Genomic DNA, 17,985 nt, shown 5'->3' with positions numbered 1-17,985 from the left:
CCCCGGTCCCGAGGGAAGCCGCCATTGGGAGCACACCGGCCTTCCCTGGCAAGAGACAGACCACGCTCCAAGGACCGTGCACCCCGTTCGCCGAGGTCCTCACATAGCTCGCGTCAGTCCTCCACTCCGATCAGACTGGCTGACTCGCCTGTGCGGGAGCCTCGAAGGTCCTCCACTCCCCATTGGGAGCACAGGCACCGAGACAAGCGGCGTCGACGCTCCTCTTCAGATAGGACCTACAGGAGCAGATCCTGATGCCATTGTTATGGACGCTCGGGCTTGAGTGCCCGCTCTGCTAGACACCATAGACGGAGCTCTCCTCGGGTGTTACCGGCACCAAAGCGCCGAAGCTACGATCTCCGGGACGACTCTGAGAGCAGCACTTCAGTCAAATACCGCTCCTCATCGTCGTCGAGGTCCAGATCTCGAGGTCGGCACTGGCACTACTGTAGACGCTCCTATCACTCCTACGGCACCATGCGGTCAATGGTGACCTTGGCCTCGGCACCCAGCCGCCCGTCCCTGAGCCGCTCCAGGCCCCAAGAGCAGCCTGCACCGCTCGGCACCCAAGCCAGTCAGTGGCAAGGGGCACTGCGGCAGGGCCAATGGTGTGAATGGGCACCGTGGCCGCAATTGCCTGCCCAGGCGAGACCCTGCTAGGTAGCTGGGGCATCCCAGACCCATTCGGTGTCCCCCCCTCAACAGAGTCAGAAGTCGACGGGCACCGAACCAGCGGCACCGGGCCCGGACTCAGTCTTGGGAGTCGAACCAGCGGCACCTCCCGACACACTGGTAGCCGGATCGGCCCCCTCGCCGGCACTGGCGGAGACCATAGTGGCACCTCCGTCCGTTGTACAAGAGGACTTTAAAGCTCACCAGGAGCTTCTCAAAAGGGTAGCCTTGAATCTCTAACTCCAGACTGAGAAGATGGTGGAGCCGTCGGACACCCTTTTCAATGTTCTGTCTTCCTTGGCACCGGGCCGTGTGGCCTTACCCCTTCACCAAGGTGTGGCCAACATATTGACTGCCCTGTGGCAGACCCCAGCTTCCTTGGTGCCCATCTCCAAGAAAGCAGAAAAAAAGTATTTTGTTCCGGCTAAGGGACATGAGTACCTGTACTCCCACCCGGCACCTAACTCCCTGGTGGTGGAGTCAGTCAACCATCGGGAACGCCACGCCCAGCCTGCACCCACCCCCAAAGACAAAGACGCCAAGAAACTTGATTCTTTTGGCAGGAAAGTTTATTCTTCTGCGAGCTTTCAACTTTGGGTGGCCAATCACCAAGCCTGTTGCCACGGATGCCCCACAGTTAATAAAGTTTGTGTTCTGCAACCGTTTATCTGCGTTCTGAGTGCAGTGGTCCCATATAACGTCGGACCAGTGGGTCCTCAGAATTATTTCCAGGGGCTACACATTGCAGTTCACCTCACCCCGCTTCCACTACCCCCTGCCCCAGGAGGACCTCGGGGACCAGGAACATGCTGCCCTCCTAAACCAAGAGGTGGCGCACCTTCTCAACCTGGGTGCGGTGGAGAGGGTACCAGCGGAATTTCAGGGCAAGGGATTTTACTCCCGGTACTTCCTGATCCCAAAGGTAAAAGGCGGGCTCCGGCTCATCCTCGACCTGTGGAACCTCAACAGGTTTATGGTCCACTACAAGTTCTGCATGGTATCCCTGACCTCCATCATCCCCTCCTTAGACCCAGGGGATTGGTTTGCATCCCTGGACCTCCAGGAGCATATTTCCACATCCATATTTTTGAGGGTCACAGGTGCTTCCTCCACCTCCTGGTAGGGCAGGACCATTACCAGTTTCCGGTCCTTCCCTTCAGCCTTTCCACGGCCCCCAGGGTTTTTACCAAATGCATAGCAGTGGTGGCAGCCCACCTCCGGAGGAATGGGCTGCAAATTTTCACTTACCTGGATGATTGGCTCCTCAAGGGCAGCTCTCAGTCCCAGGTGCAGGCCCAGATGCAATTCCTGCTGTCCACATGCACGGGTCTGGGCCTTGTGGTGAACGAGGCCAAGTCCACGTTGGTATCGGCCCAGCACATACACTTCATAGTGGCTCTGCTAGTCTCCGTAGAGGCCACAGCCTCTCTTCCCTGGGACAGATTCAAGACACTTAAAGGTCTCGTAGCCTCAGTCACAACCTTCCCCGTGACGACGGCAAGGGTGTTCCTTCAACTCCTGGGTCACATGGCAGCATGCATGTCCGTGGTGCGACATGCCAGACTCAGAATGAGGCCCCTCCAACTCTGGTTGGCCTCCCAGTATTCCCAGTCCAGGGACAGCCCGGACAAGGTAGTCACGATGCCACCCAACGTGGTGGCCACGCTGCAATGGTGGTCCCTCCTGAGCAATATGCTAAATGGGATCCCCTTCCGGGACACCCCTCCCTCACTAGTCTTGGTGTTGGATGCCTCAGACCTGGGCTGGGGAGCCCATAAAGGGGACATTCAAACCCAAGGCAGGTGGTAGATCTTGGAATTGTCTCTGCACATAAACATCAGGGAGCTCAGGGCAGTACGCCTAGCATGCATAGTGTTCAGTTTGCACCTTCGCAGGAAGGTGGTCAGAGTCCTCACGGACAACACGTCCGTGATGTATTACATCAACAGGCAGGGGGACACATAAGAACATAAGAGCGGCCTTACTGGGTCAGACCAAAGGTCCATCTAGCCCAGTATCTGTCTACCGACAGTGGCCAATGCCAGGTGCCCCCGAGGGAGTGAACCTAACAGGCAATGATTAAGTGATCTCTCTCCTGCCATCCAACTCCATCCTCTGACAAACAGAGGCTAGGGACACCATTCTTTACCCATCCTGGCTAATAGCCATTTATGGACTTCACCACCATGAATTTATCCAGTTCTCTTTTAAACCCTGTTATAGTCCTAGCCTTCACAACCTCCTCAGGTAAGGAGTTCCACAAGTTGACTGTGTGCTGAATGAAGAACTTCCTTTTATTTGTTTTAAACCTGCTGCCGATTAATTTCATTTGGTGACCCCTAGTTCTTGTATTATGGGAATAAGTAAATAACTTTTCCTTATCCACTTTTCCACATCACTCATGATTTTATATACCTCTATCATATCCCCCCTTAGTCTCTTCTTTTCCAAGCTGAAGAGTCCTAGCCTCTTTAATTTTTCCTCATATGGGACCCTCTCCAAACCCCTAATCATTTTAGTTGCCCTTTTCTGAACCTTTTCGAGTGCCAGTATATATTTTTTGAGGTGAGGAGACCACATCTGTACACAGTATTCGAGATGTGGGCGTACCATGGATTTATATAAGGGCAATAATATATTCTCCGTCTTATTCTCTATCCCCTTTTTAATGATTCCTAACATCCTGTTTGCTTTTTTGACCATCTCTGCACACTGCGTGGACATCTTCAGAGAACTGTCCACGATGACTCCAAGATCTTTTTCCTGATTCGTTGTAGCTAAATTAGGCCCCATCATATTGTATGTATAGTTGGGGTTATTTTTTCCAATGTGCATTACTTTACATTTATCCACATTAAATTTCATTTGCCATTTTGTTGCCCAATCACTTAGTTTTGAGATCTTTTTGAAGTTCTTCACAGTCTGCTTTGGTCTTAACTATCTTGAGTAGTTTAGTATCATCTGCAAACTTTGCCACCTCACTGTTTACCCCTTTCTCCAGATCATTTATGAATAAATTGAATAGGATTGGTCCTAGGACTGACCCTTAGGGAACACCACTAGTTACCCCTCTCCATTCTGAGAATTTACCATTAATTCCTACCCTTTGTTCCCTGTCTTTTAACCAGTTCTCAATCCATGAAAGGACCTTCCCTTTTATCCCATGACAGCTTAATTTACCTACCCACCTCCATCAGATATAGCTTGGAGTCACCTACTGTGGAATACACAGGAGCAATCACTCGAAGAAGAAAGGACAGTTACCTGTTCCATAACTGGCGTTCTTCGAGATGTGTTGCTCCTGTCTATTCCACATCCCACCCTCCTTCCCCTCTGTCGGAGCTGTCTGGCAAGAAGGAACTGAGGGTGGGGGGAGCGCACAGCTCCCCTTATAGTGCGCTATAGAGGCACCACTCCAGGGGTCGCAGCAGTGCTCCAAAAATTTCCGGTACCAGTGCACGTGGCAAGCACGCACACCTACTGTGGAATAGACAGGAGCAACACATCTCGAAGAACACCAGTTACGGAACAGGTAACTGTCCTTTTTAAAGGATGTCTAGATTTCATTCCTGTAGTAACAGAACTGGTGATAGGAAAGCAGGAAGTGTGTGTGTGTGTGTGTGTGTGTGTCTGTCTGTCTGTCTGTCTGTCTGAAATTGGTTAAATAGCCTAACTTTCAGTACTCAGTGTTTCAAAAATGTTAGACTGCCAACCTGTGTCGTAGAGATGTCTTCTGTTTTTTAAAAAACCCATGAACTTTAAGGGAAAACTTTAAGGGAAATTACTGCTTTGTCCAACCCCAAAGAGCTATGAGATCTTTGCTCACCAATTCTCATAAAACTTGTATTTGTTATGCCTTTTTGGTGACTTTAGTATTACGATCTATTATAAATAAAGTGCATTTCATTGATTGATTTTAAAATGAAATTAGTAACTGGAAAAAATGGCCAGTATTTTTTTTAAACCTGTGACAATTATAAACTACCGTAGTCTGTCATTTACTTTCTAGAATCGAAAGTATATCTAAATATAATCTAAAGTTCTCCTGCAAAATGCCGGCTGTGATCCAGCCACAGAAGGGTTTGCATTCTTGTGTTTTTATTTTAAGTACAAAATAAATATGTATAATGAACTTAAAAGTATGTAATTAGTAATTTGATGTGTTGGGTGGTGCCTCTTTTTATGTTTGCACTCCCCTGATGTTAGAATCTGGCTATGCCGCTGCTGTAGGGGGCTCATCACCCAGCAGCTGGGGGCCACCATGCGGGCTCGGCAGGGCTGCTGGTCACAGGGCCAATGGGTGTGGGTGGGCTGGGTGGGAACTTGGGAGTCACGTCTCAGGGATCTGCCCTGCTCCCCAGCACTGCTCCAGCTCTGAGCTGTCTCCATTGCCTGGGACCTGTGGGGTCCCACCTGCCTCCCCGGGGGAAGAGCCACCTGGGACTTGGTGCAGAGGCTGGGCCAGTCTCAGCCAGTCACAGGGGACAGTGTGGGGTGGGAGGGAGGCTCAGCTGGGTCCTGAGGGAGCCTGGCCCGGGTAGGCTCTGCTGCTGCTCCAGCCTGGCTGATTGTACCACTCCCAAGGGGCCGGAGTTATCCTGCCCCAGGACCAGCTCTGGCTGCACTGCTGGCTCAGCCTGGCAGACACAGTCATCTCCCATCAGGGCCAGCTATTGTGGTTGGGGTGTGGGAGACAGGGGCGGCTCTAGCCATTTCGCTGCCCCAAGCATGGCGGCATGCTCTGCCGATCGCTGGTCCCGTGGCTCTGGTGGACCTCCCGCAGATGTGCCTGCGGAGGGTCCGCTGGTCCCACGACTCTGGTGGACCTCCCGCAGGCGTGCCTGCAGATGCTCCACCGAAGCTGCGGGACCAGCGGACCCTCCACAGGCACGCCTGTGGGAGGTCCACCGGAGCCACCTGCCGCCCTCCCGGCGACCGGCAGAGTGCCCCCCGCGGCATGCCGCCCCAAGCACGCGCTTGGCGTGCTGGGGCCTGGAGCCACCCCTGGTGGGAAAGTAGGTCTCTAGTGGGTCTGGGGGGTGCTGGGCAGTGGGGGGGTGGGAAGATCTGTGTGTGTTGGGGGGCTGTGCAGTGGGGGAGATCTGTGTGTGTCGGGGCGCTGGGAAGTGTGGGGGGTCTGCGTGGGGCACTGGGCAGTTGTGGCGGTGGGGGGCACTGGGCAGTGAGGGGATCTGTGAGGGGTTCTGAGTGGGTGGGATGAGTGGTCTGGGAGGGCACTGGGCATGGGGGTTTGTGGGGGTCTCTGGGTGGTGTAGCACTGGGCGTAGGGAGTCGGAGGGGTGCTGGGCAGGGGGGTAGCATGGTGCAGCATGGGCCCATCCCCAAGGGGGGGAAGCACAATGGCAGCGCAGGGCCGGGTTGGACAGTGTGGGTCTGGCAGCTCCTGGTTTGTAAACAGTGCCCATGTACTGGGCTGGGTGGAGCGGGACTGTCCCTGCGGTGCCATGACCCATCTCCCATTGCCCCTGGCCACCTCTCGCTCTGAGGACTGTGCCCCCCTGCCCCATTTCCCCCATGGGGGCCCACAAATATGTTTAACACTGGGCCCACAAAAGATTAATCCGGCCTTTTTGGGGGTGCAGTTCTCTGGGATGGAGTTGGGGTGCAGGAGAGTTGCAGGCTATGGGGAGTTTGAATGAGGGGGCAGGCTCTGACCTGGGGCAGGGGATTGGGGTATAGGAGGGGGTGCAGACATGTGGGCTCTGGGAGGGAGTTAGCAACTCAGTACCTTGTATAAGAGAAAGGAGCTGCAGTGATTTCATATAGACATAGAAACTGATAGAAGAGACTTTTACATATTCAAAACGTGAGAGGCAGAGTTTGAGGGAGGGAGGGGGCGTCTGTACAATATTTCACCGCATTCAGTCTCCTGGCTGGAGCAGTAACCTAGCCCTCCAACACAGGGCCGCCCAGAGGATTCCGGGGGCCCGGGGTCTTCGGCGATGGGGGGCCCTTCCGTTCCGGGACCCGCCGCCAAAGTGCCCCGAAGACCCGCGGCGGGAGCCCCCCGCCGCCGAATTACCGCCGAAGCGGGACCCGCCGCCGAAGCGCAGCCCAGTCTTCGGTGGTAATTCGGTGGGGGGGGGGGCCCCGCCGCGGGCCTTCGGGACACTTCGGCGGCGGGTCCCGGAACAGAAGGGGCCCCCCGCCGCCGCAGACCGGGCTGCGCGGTGGCGGCGGGTCCTGCTTCCCCCCCCCCCAGCCTCCTTACCCCCGGCCCCGGGTCCCGCTTCCCCCCCGGGTCCCGCTTCCCCCCCCCTTACCCGAGCGTGTCTCCAGAGGGGCCTGAGCTCCGTCCCGCTCAGAGCCGCGTGGTGAGGGGGCGGGGCTGTGAGCTCCACGCCGAGCGGAGGCAGCTACCCCGCCCCCTCCCCACGCCGCTCTGAGCGGGGCGGGGCTCAGGGGCTCGGCCGGAGACTCGGCGCTTGATGCGCTGAGGCTCCAGGAGAGGGGCGGAGGTGGGAGCCTCCGCTCTTCTCTTGGGGGCCCCTGCGGAGCCCGGGGCAAATTGCCCCCTTTGCCCCCCCCTCTGGGCGGCCCTGCTGCAACACTTGTACAGGCTAGAGAGGAGCTGCGGTGTCTAAGCTTTGACAGTCTGGGAACTGGGAGGCCTGTGCCTTTAAGACCCAGCCCCAGGAACCCGCCTCCTGCTCTGGGGCTGACGTGCAGCCTCCTGGGAGCAGAACGAAAACAGCCTCTACCCCCGCCCCGCCCCCCGGGGGGCACAGCAGGTGGCTCCTCCCAGGGGGTCACTGTTTCCCCCCTCCCCCTCCCTAAACGGGGGGATTGTCCCCGCACGGGGTCTGGCAGCGTCTCCCCCCCCCCCCCTCCCCGGGCTTAACCCCGGCTACCGCCCCCCACCCCCGATTTTTCCCCTTCAGCCTCTCTCCTGCCGCTACCGACAGCAGCTTGCCCCCCCCCGGCCAGCAAATTTCTGCCCCCCGCTCAGACCCTGGCAGCCCCCCCGCTGCGATTAGCGGCCTTGATCCTTTTAACCGCCCCCCCAAAGAGGAGGCAGTAAATCGTAACTAGAAGTGAGGGCAGAGAGAGGGCAGCTGCGACAGCGAATGTTACTGGGCATGCGCACTTCGGGTGCGCATGCTCAGTGCACGCAAAGTAGGGAGTCGGGAGCGGGAGCTGTTTGGCTCAGGCCCTGCGCGGTACCCGGCCTGCCGCAGTATTTCCACTGACAGCGCAGCCGCTTCCACTGCGCCGCGCGCTAACCCGATGGCCTGTAGCCTCGGCCCCGCCCTGCACGAGGCCCGGCAAACACCGCCAACTCCGCTCCGCTTTCAACGCCCCCTTCCCGGTTGCGCCCTCTGCCCCGCCTCTCAATGGGTCACGTGTCCCGGCGCGCTCCGCGGCCTTTCCGGCGCGCTCGCGGCTCGCGGCAGGTAAGGCGGCGCTTACCTGAGGGCGGGCGGTGTTTGAGGGGCGCGGAGCCGGCCGCGGGGCTGGGCCCCTCGGGGGGTGCGGCCCCTCGGGGCTGAGCGGTTCCCGTCTCGCACGCGTCCCCCCCCGACAGCCCCGGCGCTGCTCGGGCTCAGTGACTGCGGCGCTAGGGTGTTGAGAAAGGCCTCGGTGTGCGCCCCCCGCCCTACCCCAGCGTCCTGTGCCTGCTGCCTGGCACCTCTACGAGCGCCTCGGCAAGGCGGGGCCGGGGCACTAAGGTGCCCCCCTGCGGAGCCTGGGGTAGGCCGAGGCCCCCTTGAGGAACACGCCCTGCTCGCGGATTGCTCCCTGTTCAGCCGAAAGAGCCTGACTGTGAGCAGCGCCGCTGGCTGAGCGGAGCCGGTGTCGCTCAAGGAGACCCCACTTCTCAGCCAGCTTGAGCTCTGGCTGAAAGCGAGGGTGACCAGACAGCAAGTGTGAAAAATCAGGATGGGGTGGGTGGGTAATAGGAATCTATATAAGAAAAAGCCCCCAAAATTGGGACTCTCCCTATAAAATTGGGACAGTCTGGTCACCCTACTGAAAGCCGTCAGCTTGGAGCACAGGTCTGAGGTGCTGAGGGCAAGAAGCACCACCTCACAAGTGGGCTGCCACATTCAGTACTAGCCTTTGTTTCCCTGTGTCTGCAATCAGTGATAGGCTCCGGATAGTGTGCCTTGTGGTGGCCTGGTTTCAGGGTGACCTGGATGTGATAAGAATAACAAGACTGACATTCAGAAAATCAGTTTGTGGTCTGATGATAGGCTCAAGATAAAAAAGTACTCTTGGCTACAGCTGTTATCTGGCATCTAGAAGCAGCCTGTGATCTAATAAACTCCCAGATTTTAACCAGTGTTACAAACGACAACTGCACTCAGTCATCAAGGGTGCCAGTGTAATGTTCACATGCTTTCATCCAGCCTGCCTAGATACTACAGTGCTATGGGCCATATAAGTCTTTGTTAGGCAGGATATCAGATTAGATTACTATAATGGTCACTGCCAGCCTTAAAATCTATGAACCTAGATATAGATACCACTGTTTCTGTCATTGAGGTTTAGTGAAGTTAGCCCCTCTTCCAAACCATAGTGTCATGGATGTAAGCAGCTGCTGTAGAAATGGATATTGTCATCGTAACAAAGACACTACGCCCATGTCCCCTCTTACTAACATAATAGGCGGGATGATGATGATGTAGAACCCCATGTAAGGGCACCTTTGGGGTTGAAAGATAAAGGTGAGCCATTCTAAAAGCTACAAGTTTGTCAACAGTTGCACATGATAAAGAATTGCAAAGGCAGACTATGCAAAATTAGAATGGATGTTTAACCCTCATCTATTGGCAGGGGGAGATGATTGACCAATGCAGCCAGTGCAGTTTCTGTCCAAAACTCAGACATGAAACTTAATTGCCATGGGTAAAGAAAATCACAGGTTTCTTCATATCTATGTATCATTAGTTTTCAGTAGATGTGCCATATATCAAGGGGGCTGAGGCACATGATTTCTGAGGAGGGGCTGAGGGAACTGGGCTTATTTAGTCTGCAGAAGAGTGAGGGGGGATTTGATAGCAGCCTTCAGCTACCTGAAGGGAGGTTCCAAAGAGGATGGAGCCTGGTTGTTCTCAATGATGGCAGATGACAAAACAAGGAGCAATGGTCTCAAGTTTTTGCAAGTGGGGGCGGTCTAGGTTGGATATTAGGAAACAGTATTTCACTAGGAGGGTGGTGAAGCACTGGAATGGGTTACCTAGGAATCTCCATCCTTAGAAGTTTTTAAGGGCAGGCTTGACAAAGCTGGCTTGGATAATTTAGTTGGTATTGGCCCTGCTTTGAGCACGGGGGTGGACTAGATGACCTCCTGAGGTCTCTTCCAACACTAATCTATGATTTTATGATTTGTTCAATAGGAAAAGAATTTTGTTGAACAATCACACAGATTAGAATTAAGGTTTTTGTTATATTTGGCAGGGTGGATTTGATTTAAATCAATTTAAATCCTCAGATTTAAATCAGTAGTCAGGAAGCCTTGATTTAATCATGGATTTCTACATAAAAGTGCATTCTTGTTGGTTGTAATGACCTTAATACATATTATTCACAACTCAGAGATAGATGTAGGTTTCATTTTTAGAAGGTACACACTATACATTTTTAAGTGATTTATTTTGAGAACTTTTCAGATTAGTTTTACAGCTATATCAGAAAAAGAATGATTGTTTGGTTATTTCATTCACCAAAGGTAATCGAAGCAGATAGTTCACCTCCCAATGACTTCATAAATATCTCCAATTTAACAGGTTAATCATTAATATTTGGAGGATTTTCTTGTCATGCTGTATTAGAAGGAGAACATCACCAGGCAGACATTTGAATTGTTTTATTTAACTAAAACAGGAACATTATGTATTCTGGATTTTTTTTTCTTCAGGAGCAAACATATAATATTTTAACAAAACAAGCATATTATTTTTTTAATTTAGTTAGACATTCAAGTTTTTTAGAACATAAGAATGGCCGTACTGGGACAGACCAAAGGTCCATCCAGCCCAGTATCCTGTCTATCGACAGTGGCCACTGCCAGGTGCCCCAGAGAGAGTGAACCTGACAGATAATGATCAAGTGAAGTCTCTCCTGCCATCCATCTCCATCCTCTGACGAACAGAGGCTAGGGACACCATTCTTTACCCGTCCTGGCTAATAGCCATTTATGGACTTCACCACCATGAATTTATCCAGTTCTTTATCTGGGGTTATTTTTTCCAATGTGCATTACTTTACATTTATCCACATTAAATTTCATTTGCCATTTTGTTGCCCAATCACTTAGTTTTGTGAGATCTTTTTGAAGTTCTTCACAATCTGCTTTGGTTTTAACTATCTTGAGCAGTTTAGTATCAACTGCAAACTTTGTCACCTCACTGTTTACCCCTTTCTCCAGATCATTTATGAATAAATTGAATAGGATTGGTCCTAGGACTCACCCTTGGGGAACACCACTAGTTACCCCTCTCCATTCTGAGAATTTACCATTAATTCCTACCCTTTGTTCCCTGTCTTTTAACCAGTTCTCAATCCATGAAAGGACCTTCCCTTTTATCCCATGACAGCTTAATTTACGTAAGAGCCTTTGATGAGGGACCTTGTCAAAGGCTTTCTGGAAATCTGTGTCCACTGGATGTACACTATATACACTGGATCCTCCTTTTCCACATGTTTTTGACCCCTTCAAAGAACTCTAATAGATTAGTAAGACACGATTTCCCTTTACAGAAACCATGTTGACTATTACTCAACAGTTTATGTTTTTCTATGTGTCTGATAATTTTATTCTTAACTATTGTTTCCATTAATTTGCCTGGTACCGACGTTAGACTTACCGGTCTGTAATTGCTGGGATCACCTCTAGAGCCCTTTTTAAATATTGGCATTACATTAGCTAAATTCCAGTCTTTTACATGGTTGTTAAGCCACGGTGGCTCTTTTTTAGTTCTTTTACTGTGTTTCTTAGTTTGGGGTATACATTGAAGTTGGGCCTCTATTATGGTGTCTTTAAAAAGCGCCCATGCAGCTTGCAGAAATTTCACTTTAGTCACTGTACCTTTTAACTTTTGTTTAACTAACCCTCTCATTTTTGTGTAGTTCCCCCTTTTGAAATGAAATGCCACAGTGTTGGGCTGTTGAGATGTTCTTCCCACCACAGGGATGTTAAATGTTATTATATTATGGTAACTATTTCCGAGCGGTCCTGCTATAGTTACCTCTTGGACCAGCTCCTGCACTCCACTCAGGATTAAATCTAGAGTTGCCTCTCCTCTTGTGGGTTCCCGTACCAGTACCGAGAAATTTTATCTCTGCATTTCGTCCTGAAGTGAAATGTTCCCAGTCAATATGGGGATAATTGAAATCCCCCACTATTATTGGGTTCTTAATTTTGATAGCCTCTCTAATTTCCCTTAGCATTTCATCATCACTATTACTGTCCTGGTCAGGTGGTCGATAATAGATCCCTAATGTTATATTTTTATTAGAGCATGAAATTTCTATCCATAGAGATTCTATGGAACATGTGGATTCGCTTAAGATTTTTACTTCATTTGAATCTACATTTTATTTCACATATAGTGCCACTTCTCCCCCTGCACGACCTGTTCTGTCCTTCCGATATATTTTGTACCCTGGAATGATTGTGTCCCATTGATTGCTCTCAGTCGACCAGGTTTCTGTGATGCCTATTATATCAATATCCTCCTTTATCACAAGGCACTCTAGTTCACCCATCTTATTATTTAGACTTCTAGCATTTGTGTACAAGCACTTTAAAAACTTGTCCCTGTTTATTTGTCTGCCCTTTTCTGATGTGTCAGATTCTTTTTTATGTGACTGTTTATCATCTGATCTGGCCCTTACATTATCCTCTTCCATCTTCTGCTCCCGACTATAACCTGGAGATTCTCTATCATCAGACTCTCCCCTAAGAGAAGTCTGTGTCCGATCCACATGCTCCACTGCAGCAGTCGGCTTTCCCCCATCTCCTAGTTTAAAAACTGCTCTACAACCTTTTTAATGTTTAGTGCCAGCAGTCTGGTTCCACTTTGGTTTAGGTGGAGCCCATCTCTCCTGTATAGACTCCCCCCATCCCAAAAGTTTCCCCAGTTCCTAATGAACGTAAACCCCTCCTCTCTACACCATCGTCTCATCCACGCATTGAGACTCTGAAGCTCTGCCTGCCTAACTGGCCCTGCACGTGGAACTGGGAGCATTTCTGAGAATGCCACCATAGAGGTCCTGGATTTCAGTCTCTTCCCTAGCAGCCTAAATTTGGCTTCCAGGACATCTCTCCTACCCTTCCCTATGTCATTGGTACCTACATGTACCACGACCACCGGCTCCTCCCCAGCACTACACATAAGTCTGTCTAGATTCCTCGAGAGATCCGCAACCTTCGCACCAGGCAGGCAAGTCACCATATGGTTCTCCCGGTCATCACAGACCCAGCTGTCTACGTTTCTAATGATCGAATCTCCCATTACTAACACCTGCCTTTTCCTAGCAACTGGAGTTCCCTCCCCCGGAGAGGTAACCTCAGTGCGAGAGGCAACCCCAGCACCATGTGGAAGGAGGGTCCCAACTATGGGAAGGTTTCCCTCTGCTCCCATTGACTGCTCTGCTTCCCTGGGCCTTTCATCCTCCTCAACAGCGCAGGGGCTGTCTGACCGGAGGTGGGACAATTCTACAGTATCCCGGAAAGCCTCATCAACATACCTCTCTGCCTCTTTTAGCTCCTCCAGTTCCGCCACCCTGGCCTCCAAAGTCCGTACGTGGTCTCTGAGGGCCAGGAGCTCCTTGCACCGACTGCACACATATGCCACCTGCCCACAGGGCAGATAATCATATATACTACATTCAGTGCAATAAACTGGATAGCCCCCACTCTGCTGCTGGGCTTCTGCCTGCATTGTGTCCTAGTTAATAAAAGGGTGGTTTAAAGGAAGAGGTTTTGAATGTAGTTTGGTTTATAGGTTTTAAGGGGACTAAAGGGGCACAGATAGAACTGACAAGGGACCCCCGCTCCCTTCCCACTCCCCTTCTAAACTCCCTTGCAAAACTCCCTGTTAGCAGCCCCTGGTCACTTGTGCGCGGCTTTATAAAGCCCTGGCCTGAGTGAATGCCCCGCCCACTGATTAAGGCTCAGCCAATTACCAGAGGCTTCTAGCTTTCAAACCTTCCTTTGAAGCTCAGAGCCTCCAACTGCCAGCCACAGCACATGGTCCTTCAAACAACCAACCAACCAAACAGACTGACAAACACAAGTTCAGTACACAGCAAGTAACCCCCAAACACACACTACAGACAGTCACTTACCCCACAGATGCTGTATTTGCTCTTCCTTCACCTGGAGATCTCTCTTGCAAAACTCCCTGTTAGCAGCCCCTGGTCGCTTGTGCGCGGCTTTATAAAGCCCTCTTTGGCATAGTTGGCATTATGGAGGGATGATTGCTGGATGTCCATGTCATAGCCAACTCCTCTTCTTTAGCAGTTAAGGTCTGACCCTGGTACCGAGTATTGAGAATATTTGCAAGAAAATGAGCTGGAGATAGTGCTTGTCCCATTCTTTTTTTAATGCTTGTAATTTAACTGTCATTGCATGTTTCTCTTTTTAAGATCTCACTCAGATCCTTCCAAATGTCAACAGAGTCATCAATAAAATAGCTATTTCCCTGCATGTTGTTCAAGGCTACAGAAATAGGCTTCAGGGTACACAGCATGTGTTCAACATATCTCTTAAGCCCAATGTTGAGAACTTTGGCTGTGACAGTGACATCTGTTTTTTTCATGATTTTGTTCACAAACTGTCATCAGATTAGGCCAGTTCTTGATATAGTGCTCAAAACAGTCCACTACTGAGTTCCATCACCCATCTTCTAGGAGAGTTATCTTGGTTCCTCCCACTTTTTTCAGAGCAGCTGCTGCAAAGTGGTTGTTACGGAAATATTTGGCAATTTCTGGAACACTGAAGTCTTTGGCTAAGAGGTGCATCAAATGAACACTGCAACCGCTATGTTATTAGCTTGGGACTCTCTTCTAAATAATTTCTTCTCATCTTGGATACATTTACAGCATTGTCTGTGACCAAGCTGTGTTCTAGACATTTGAATTTTTTTTTACAGTTTGTTATAGCTTCTACTGCTCCTTCTTGAAAGTATTCTGCTGTGTGTGCGTTTCCTGATGTATCAAATGTTTCTGTAAGGAAGACATTCCCTTCTGTTGTCATATAAGCACAGACAACAGGATCATTGTGGACATTGCTCCACCCATCAAGCCTCAGGTTAACAATTTTACCCTCTAAATCTTTTGCACACTGCTCAATTTCTCTTTCATACACTTTATCCAGCAATTTGCCTGTGACATCGGCTCTGCTTAGTGGACTGTATCCTGGTCTTAATGACTGAACCATGAAGTGTGTGTAGGTTCTCAATCATATGGCAAGGAGAGTTTGTTGCATAAACAAACCGGGCAATTTTTTCATCAATTACCTCTTTTTGTAATCTGCTGGTTTTTATCACAAACTTATTAGTGGTTGTTTCTGGATGATGTTTTTTTTTTCTTTTTGCTATAGGTGTTGTACTGTGGCTATGTGACATACATGATGTGACTGAAACACTATCATTGGCAGATAACTCTGAAACTATAGAAAATGATGGTGATCTTGAAGGTGGATAGTCTTTAGAATCGTATATGTTGAGGATGGATTCTCCTAAACAAAATAGGCCAATGCAGTTATTTAATTATTATTACCATACCGCTCATTTAGTATTACTCGTTGCATTCACTGACACTGAGTACTGCTTTAAAGGTGAAATTGTAAAAGGATGATCTGCCTATATCAGCTATTTATTTTTTATCACAGCTGCATCTAAAATGATAGTTACTCTCTGGTACTAACAACTATTTTTTTTGCTCAAACCTGAGAATTCAAAGAATAGTCCAGAAGGAAGACAGGCAGTCCTTAAGAAAGAAGTATGAAATAAAAAAGTTTACCAACCTGAAGATCCTGCATGTTCAGACATGTTCCTTTTATCATCTTAAATGCAGCTTCCTCCTGAGAAGGAACACCTCTCATGATGTTGTTTCATTCAGGCAACCAGGGCTTGCATTTCTTTGTTGCACTCTTTGCATTTTGCACGCATGCCTGTCTTATCCACAGGTAGAGGAACTTCATTAAAATATTCCCAAACTGGGTCTCTTTTACGGCCTGCTGCCATTATAGGTTTTCCCTTCTAGTGAGAGAATGATATGATAAATCTCAAATCAATGAAGTCTACACTCAAAAAGACCTCAAGACCTAGAATCATAGAATATTAGGGTTGGAGGATACCTCAGGAGATCATATAGTCCAATCCCCTGCTCAAAGCAGGACCAACACCAACTTCTGGAATATGCTGCTCAAACAGTTTCACTTTTGTTTCTACTGTCTGTCCCTCCCTTCTCACATTTATCTCCAGACTTCTTGTCCAGATCTATTCCGCCCCCAACAATCTTCTATTCTTTGAACTTTCTGAAACTTTGCATTTTTAGAGAGAGGTGAGGGATTGACTCTGTGTAAACAAATTTGCAGAGGGACGATAGGGTTGAGATCTGTTATTTCTCACCTCTGTATATTTATTTATTTATTTTAAAACATTTTTGCTGTTAACCAGCATGTTATCTCTGGAGAGACAAATCCACAGTTTGAGAACTGCAAAACTAAGCATCTCTGATGGCATCATCTAGGCTGAGCACTGAGTCCCATTGGGTAGATAGAAAGATTAACCTAAATAATCTATACAGAAGCCCCTGGAACTCCATAAAATTGGGTCCCTAATCCATGAACTATTGGAATTTTCTTAAACATTACATGAATATATTGTCTCATACTATAGAATTAGAATTTATAATCCCTATTCCATGATGAGATATCTGTGAGCTATAATGTATCTTAATTAAAACTATCTTCAGATATGTTTTTTTCTCAAAAGTATTTTATCAAAAAAAATCCAATTTAAATAAAAAATATCCACTTTTTTTTTTTTTTAAAGTCATTGATTTTTACCCACTCTGTTATTTGGGGACTTGCTGTAGATTTTTTTTTTTATCTTCAGTCTATATAATTGACATTTTTCAAACTAGTAAATTCATTGTATAGTTCTCTAGAAGTGTGATTGGATGATAATTGATTCAGTTTGGAATGACATAAGACAAGTTTTATGAATTGTCCAAAAGAAGGCTTATTTTAATTTAAATCAGATTTTTTTAAATCAATTTGATTTAAATCAAATCCACCCTGATTTCATTGTATCTTTTCTATTCACAGTGAAGACATGAACCGAGGTATGATGCTGAAATTGGAAAACCTGGTCCAGTTACATTGTGCTTGCAGACAGCTGCATAGTCTTTCTTACAGGAAAATTCACAGAACACAGTGGAAGCCTGTGCAGTCATCCACATACACCATGCGGCCAGTTCAGCCGCACCCACAGCTCTGGAAAACAAACACATTGATTGGTGTTGCACTCTCACAATATAGGCTTTTAGCTACAAAGGAGGTAATGAACAAGTTCCAACAACTACTTTATCCCTGTCTGAAAGTACAAAGTGCAAAAAAAAATCAATTTTTGAGCATTTTCATTATATAAATAATTAGTTCATTATATAAATCTGTTAGTAATGAATTTACTGTGTATAAGATTGTTACTCCCCTGTATAGAGCATTTACTTTAGATTTACAAGACATATTAATATATTTGTAGATAGAGAGAGCTCCAGTACCAGACATTCATTTGAAGTTTTTTAAATCCAAATGTTGCAGCACCAAAAATCTGAAAGAAAAACTGACTATAAACAAGTGAAAATGATTTTCATTGTTCAAAATGAGAGATGCAAAAAACAGTAAAAATGCCACGAAGTGGTTTTTAAAATATTCACTATTTTAACAGTTCTTTCAGTAATTTGTTTGTAATGTAGACAAAGATATCTGTTTACAACTTACAATTTTTGTTTTCATTAGCCCTTTAAATATTGTTTATTAGTCATTCCTTAATTTATAAAAGCAGCAAAGAGTCCTGTGGCACCTTATAGACTAACAGACGTATTGGAGCATGAGCTTTCGTGGGTGACTACCCACTTTGTCGGATGCATGTCCTTAATTTATGTATCCTTATGCACATGTCTTGCTCCTTTGTAGGGGAAAAGACCAGGGAAACAGAAATTATCGCCAATAAAACCTAAAATAGAAAGGCAGGAGGTAAAGATACAGCAGAGGATGACAGTTGAAGATCTTGCAAGAGCTATGGATAAAGACATAGGTGAGCCAATTTATTC

At 48.4% G+C, this 17,985-nt stretch overlaps 1 protein-coding gene across 2 annotated transcripts in view; it reads left to right on the top strand.

Annotated features, from left to right (window-relative positions):
- The first annotated feature begins 7,793 nt into the window (after positions 1-7,793).
- The window catches only part of MTIF2 (mitochondrial translational initiation factor 2), a 45,938-nt gene continuing 35,746 nt past the window's right edge, over positions 7,794-17,985 (top strand). The window contains exons 1-3 of one of the 2 annotated variants that reach the window (XM_045010003.1): positions 7,794-8,087; positions 16,979-17,210; positions 17,849-17,969. In XM_045010003.1, coding sequence (XP_044865938.1) covers positions 7,921-8,087; positions 16,979-17,210; positions 17,849-17,969 — 520 coding nt within the window. In that variant the 5' untranslated portion in view covers positions 7,794-7,920. Of the gene's footprint in view, positions 8,088-16,978; positions 17,211-17,848; positions 17,970-17,985 lie in introns of those variants that run through there. The other variant, XM_045010004.1, reaches the window with a different exon arrangement.

This window comes from Mauremys mutica, chromosome 3 (genome assembly GCF_020497125.1).
Source record: "Mauremys mutica isolate MM-2020 ecotype Southern chromosome 3, ASM2049712v1, whole genome shotgun sequence".
In the NCBI taxonomy this organism is placed as follows: Eukaryota; Metazoa; Chordata; order Testudines; family Geoemydidae; genus Mauremys; species Mauremys mutica.
The sequence above is the reverse complement of the archived record's forward strand: the minus strand, read 5'-3'. Positions and strand labels throughout refer to the sequence as shown.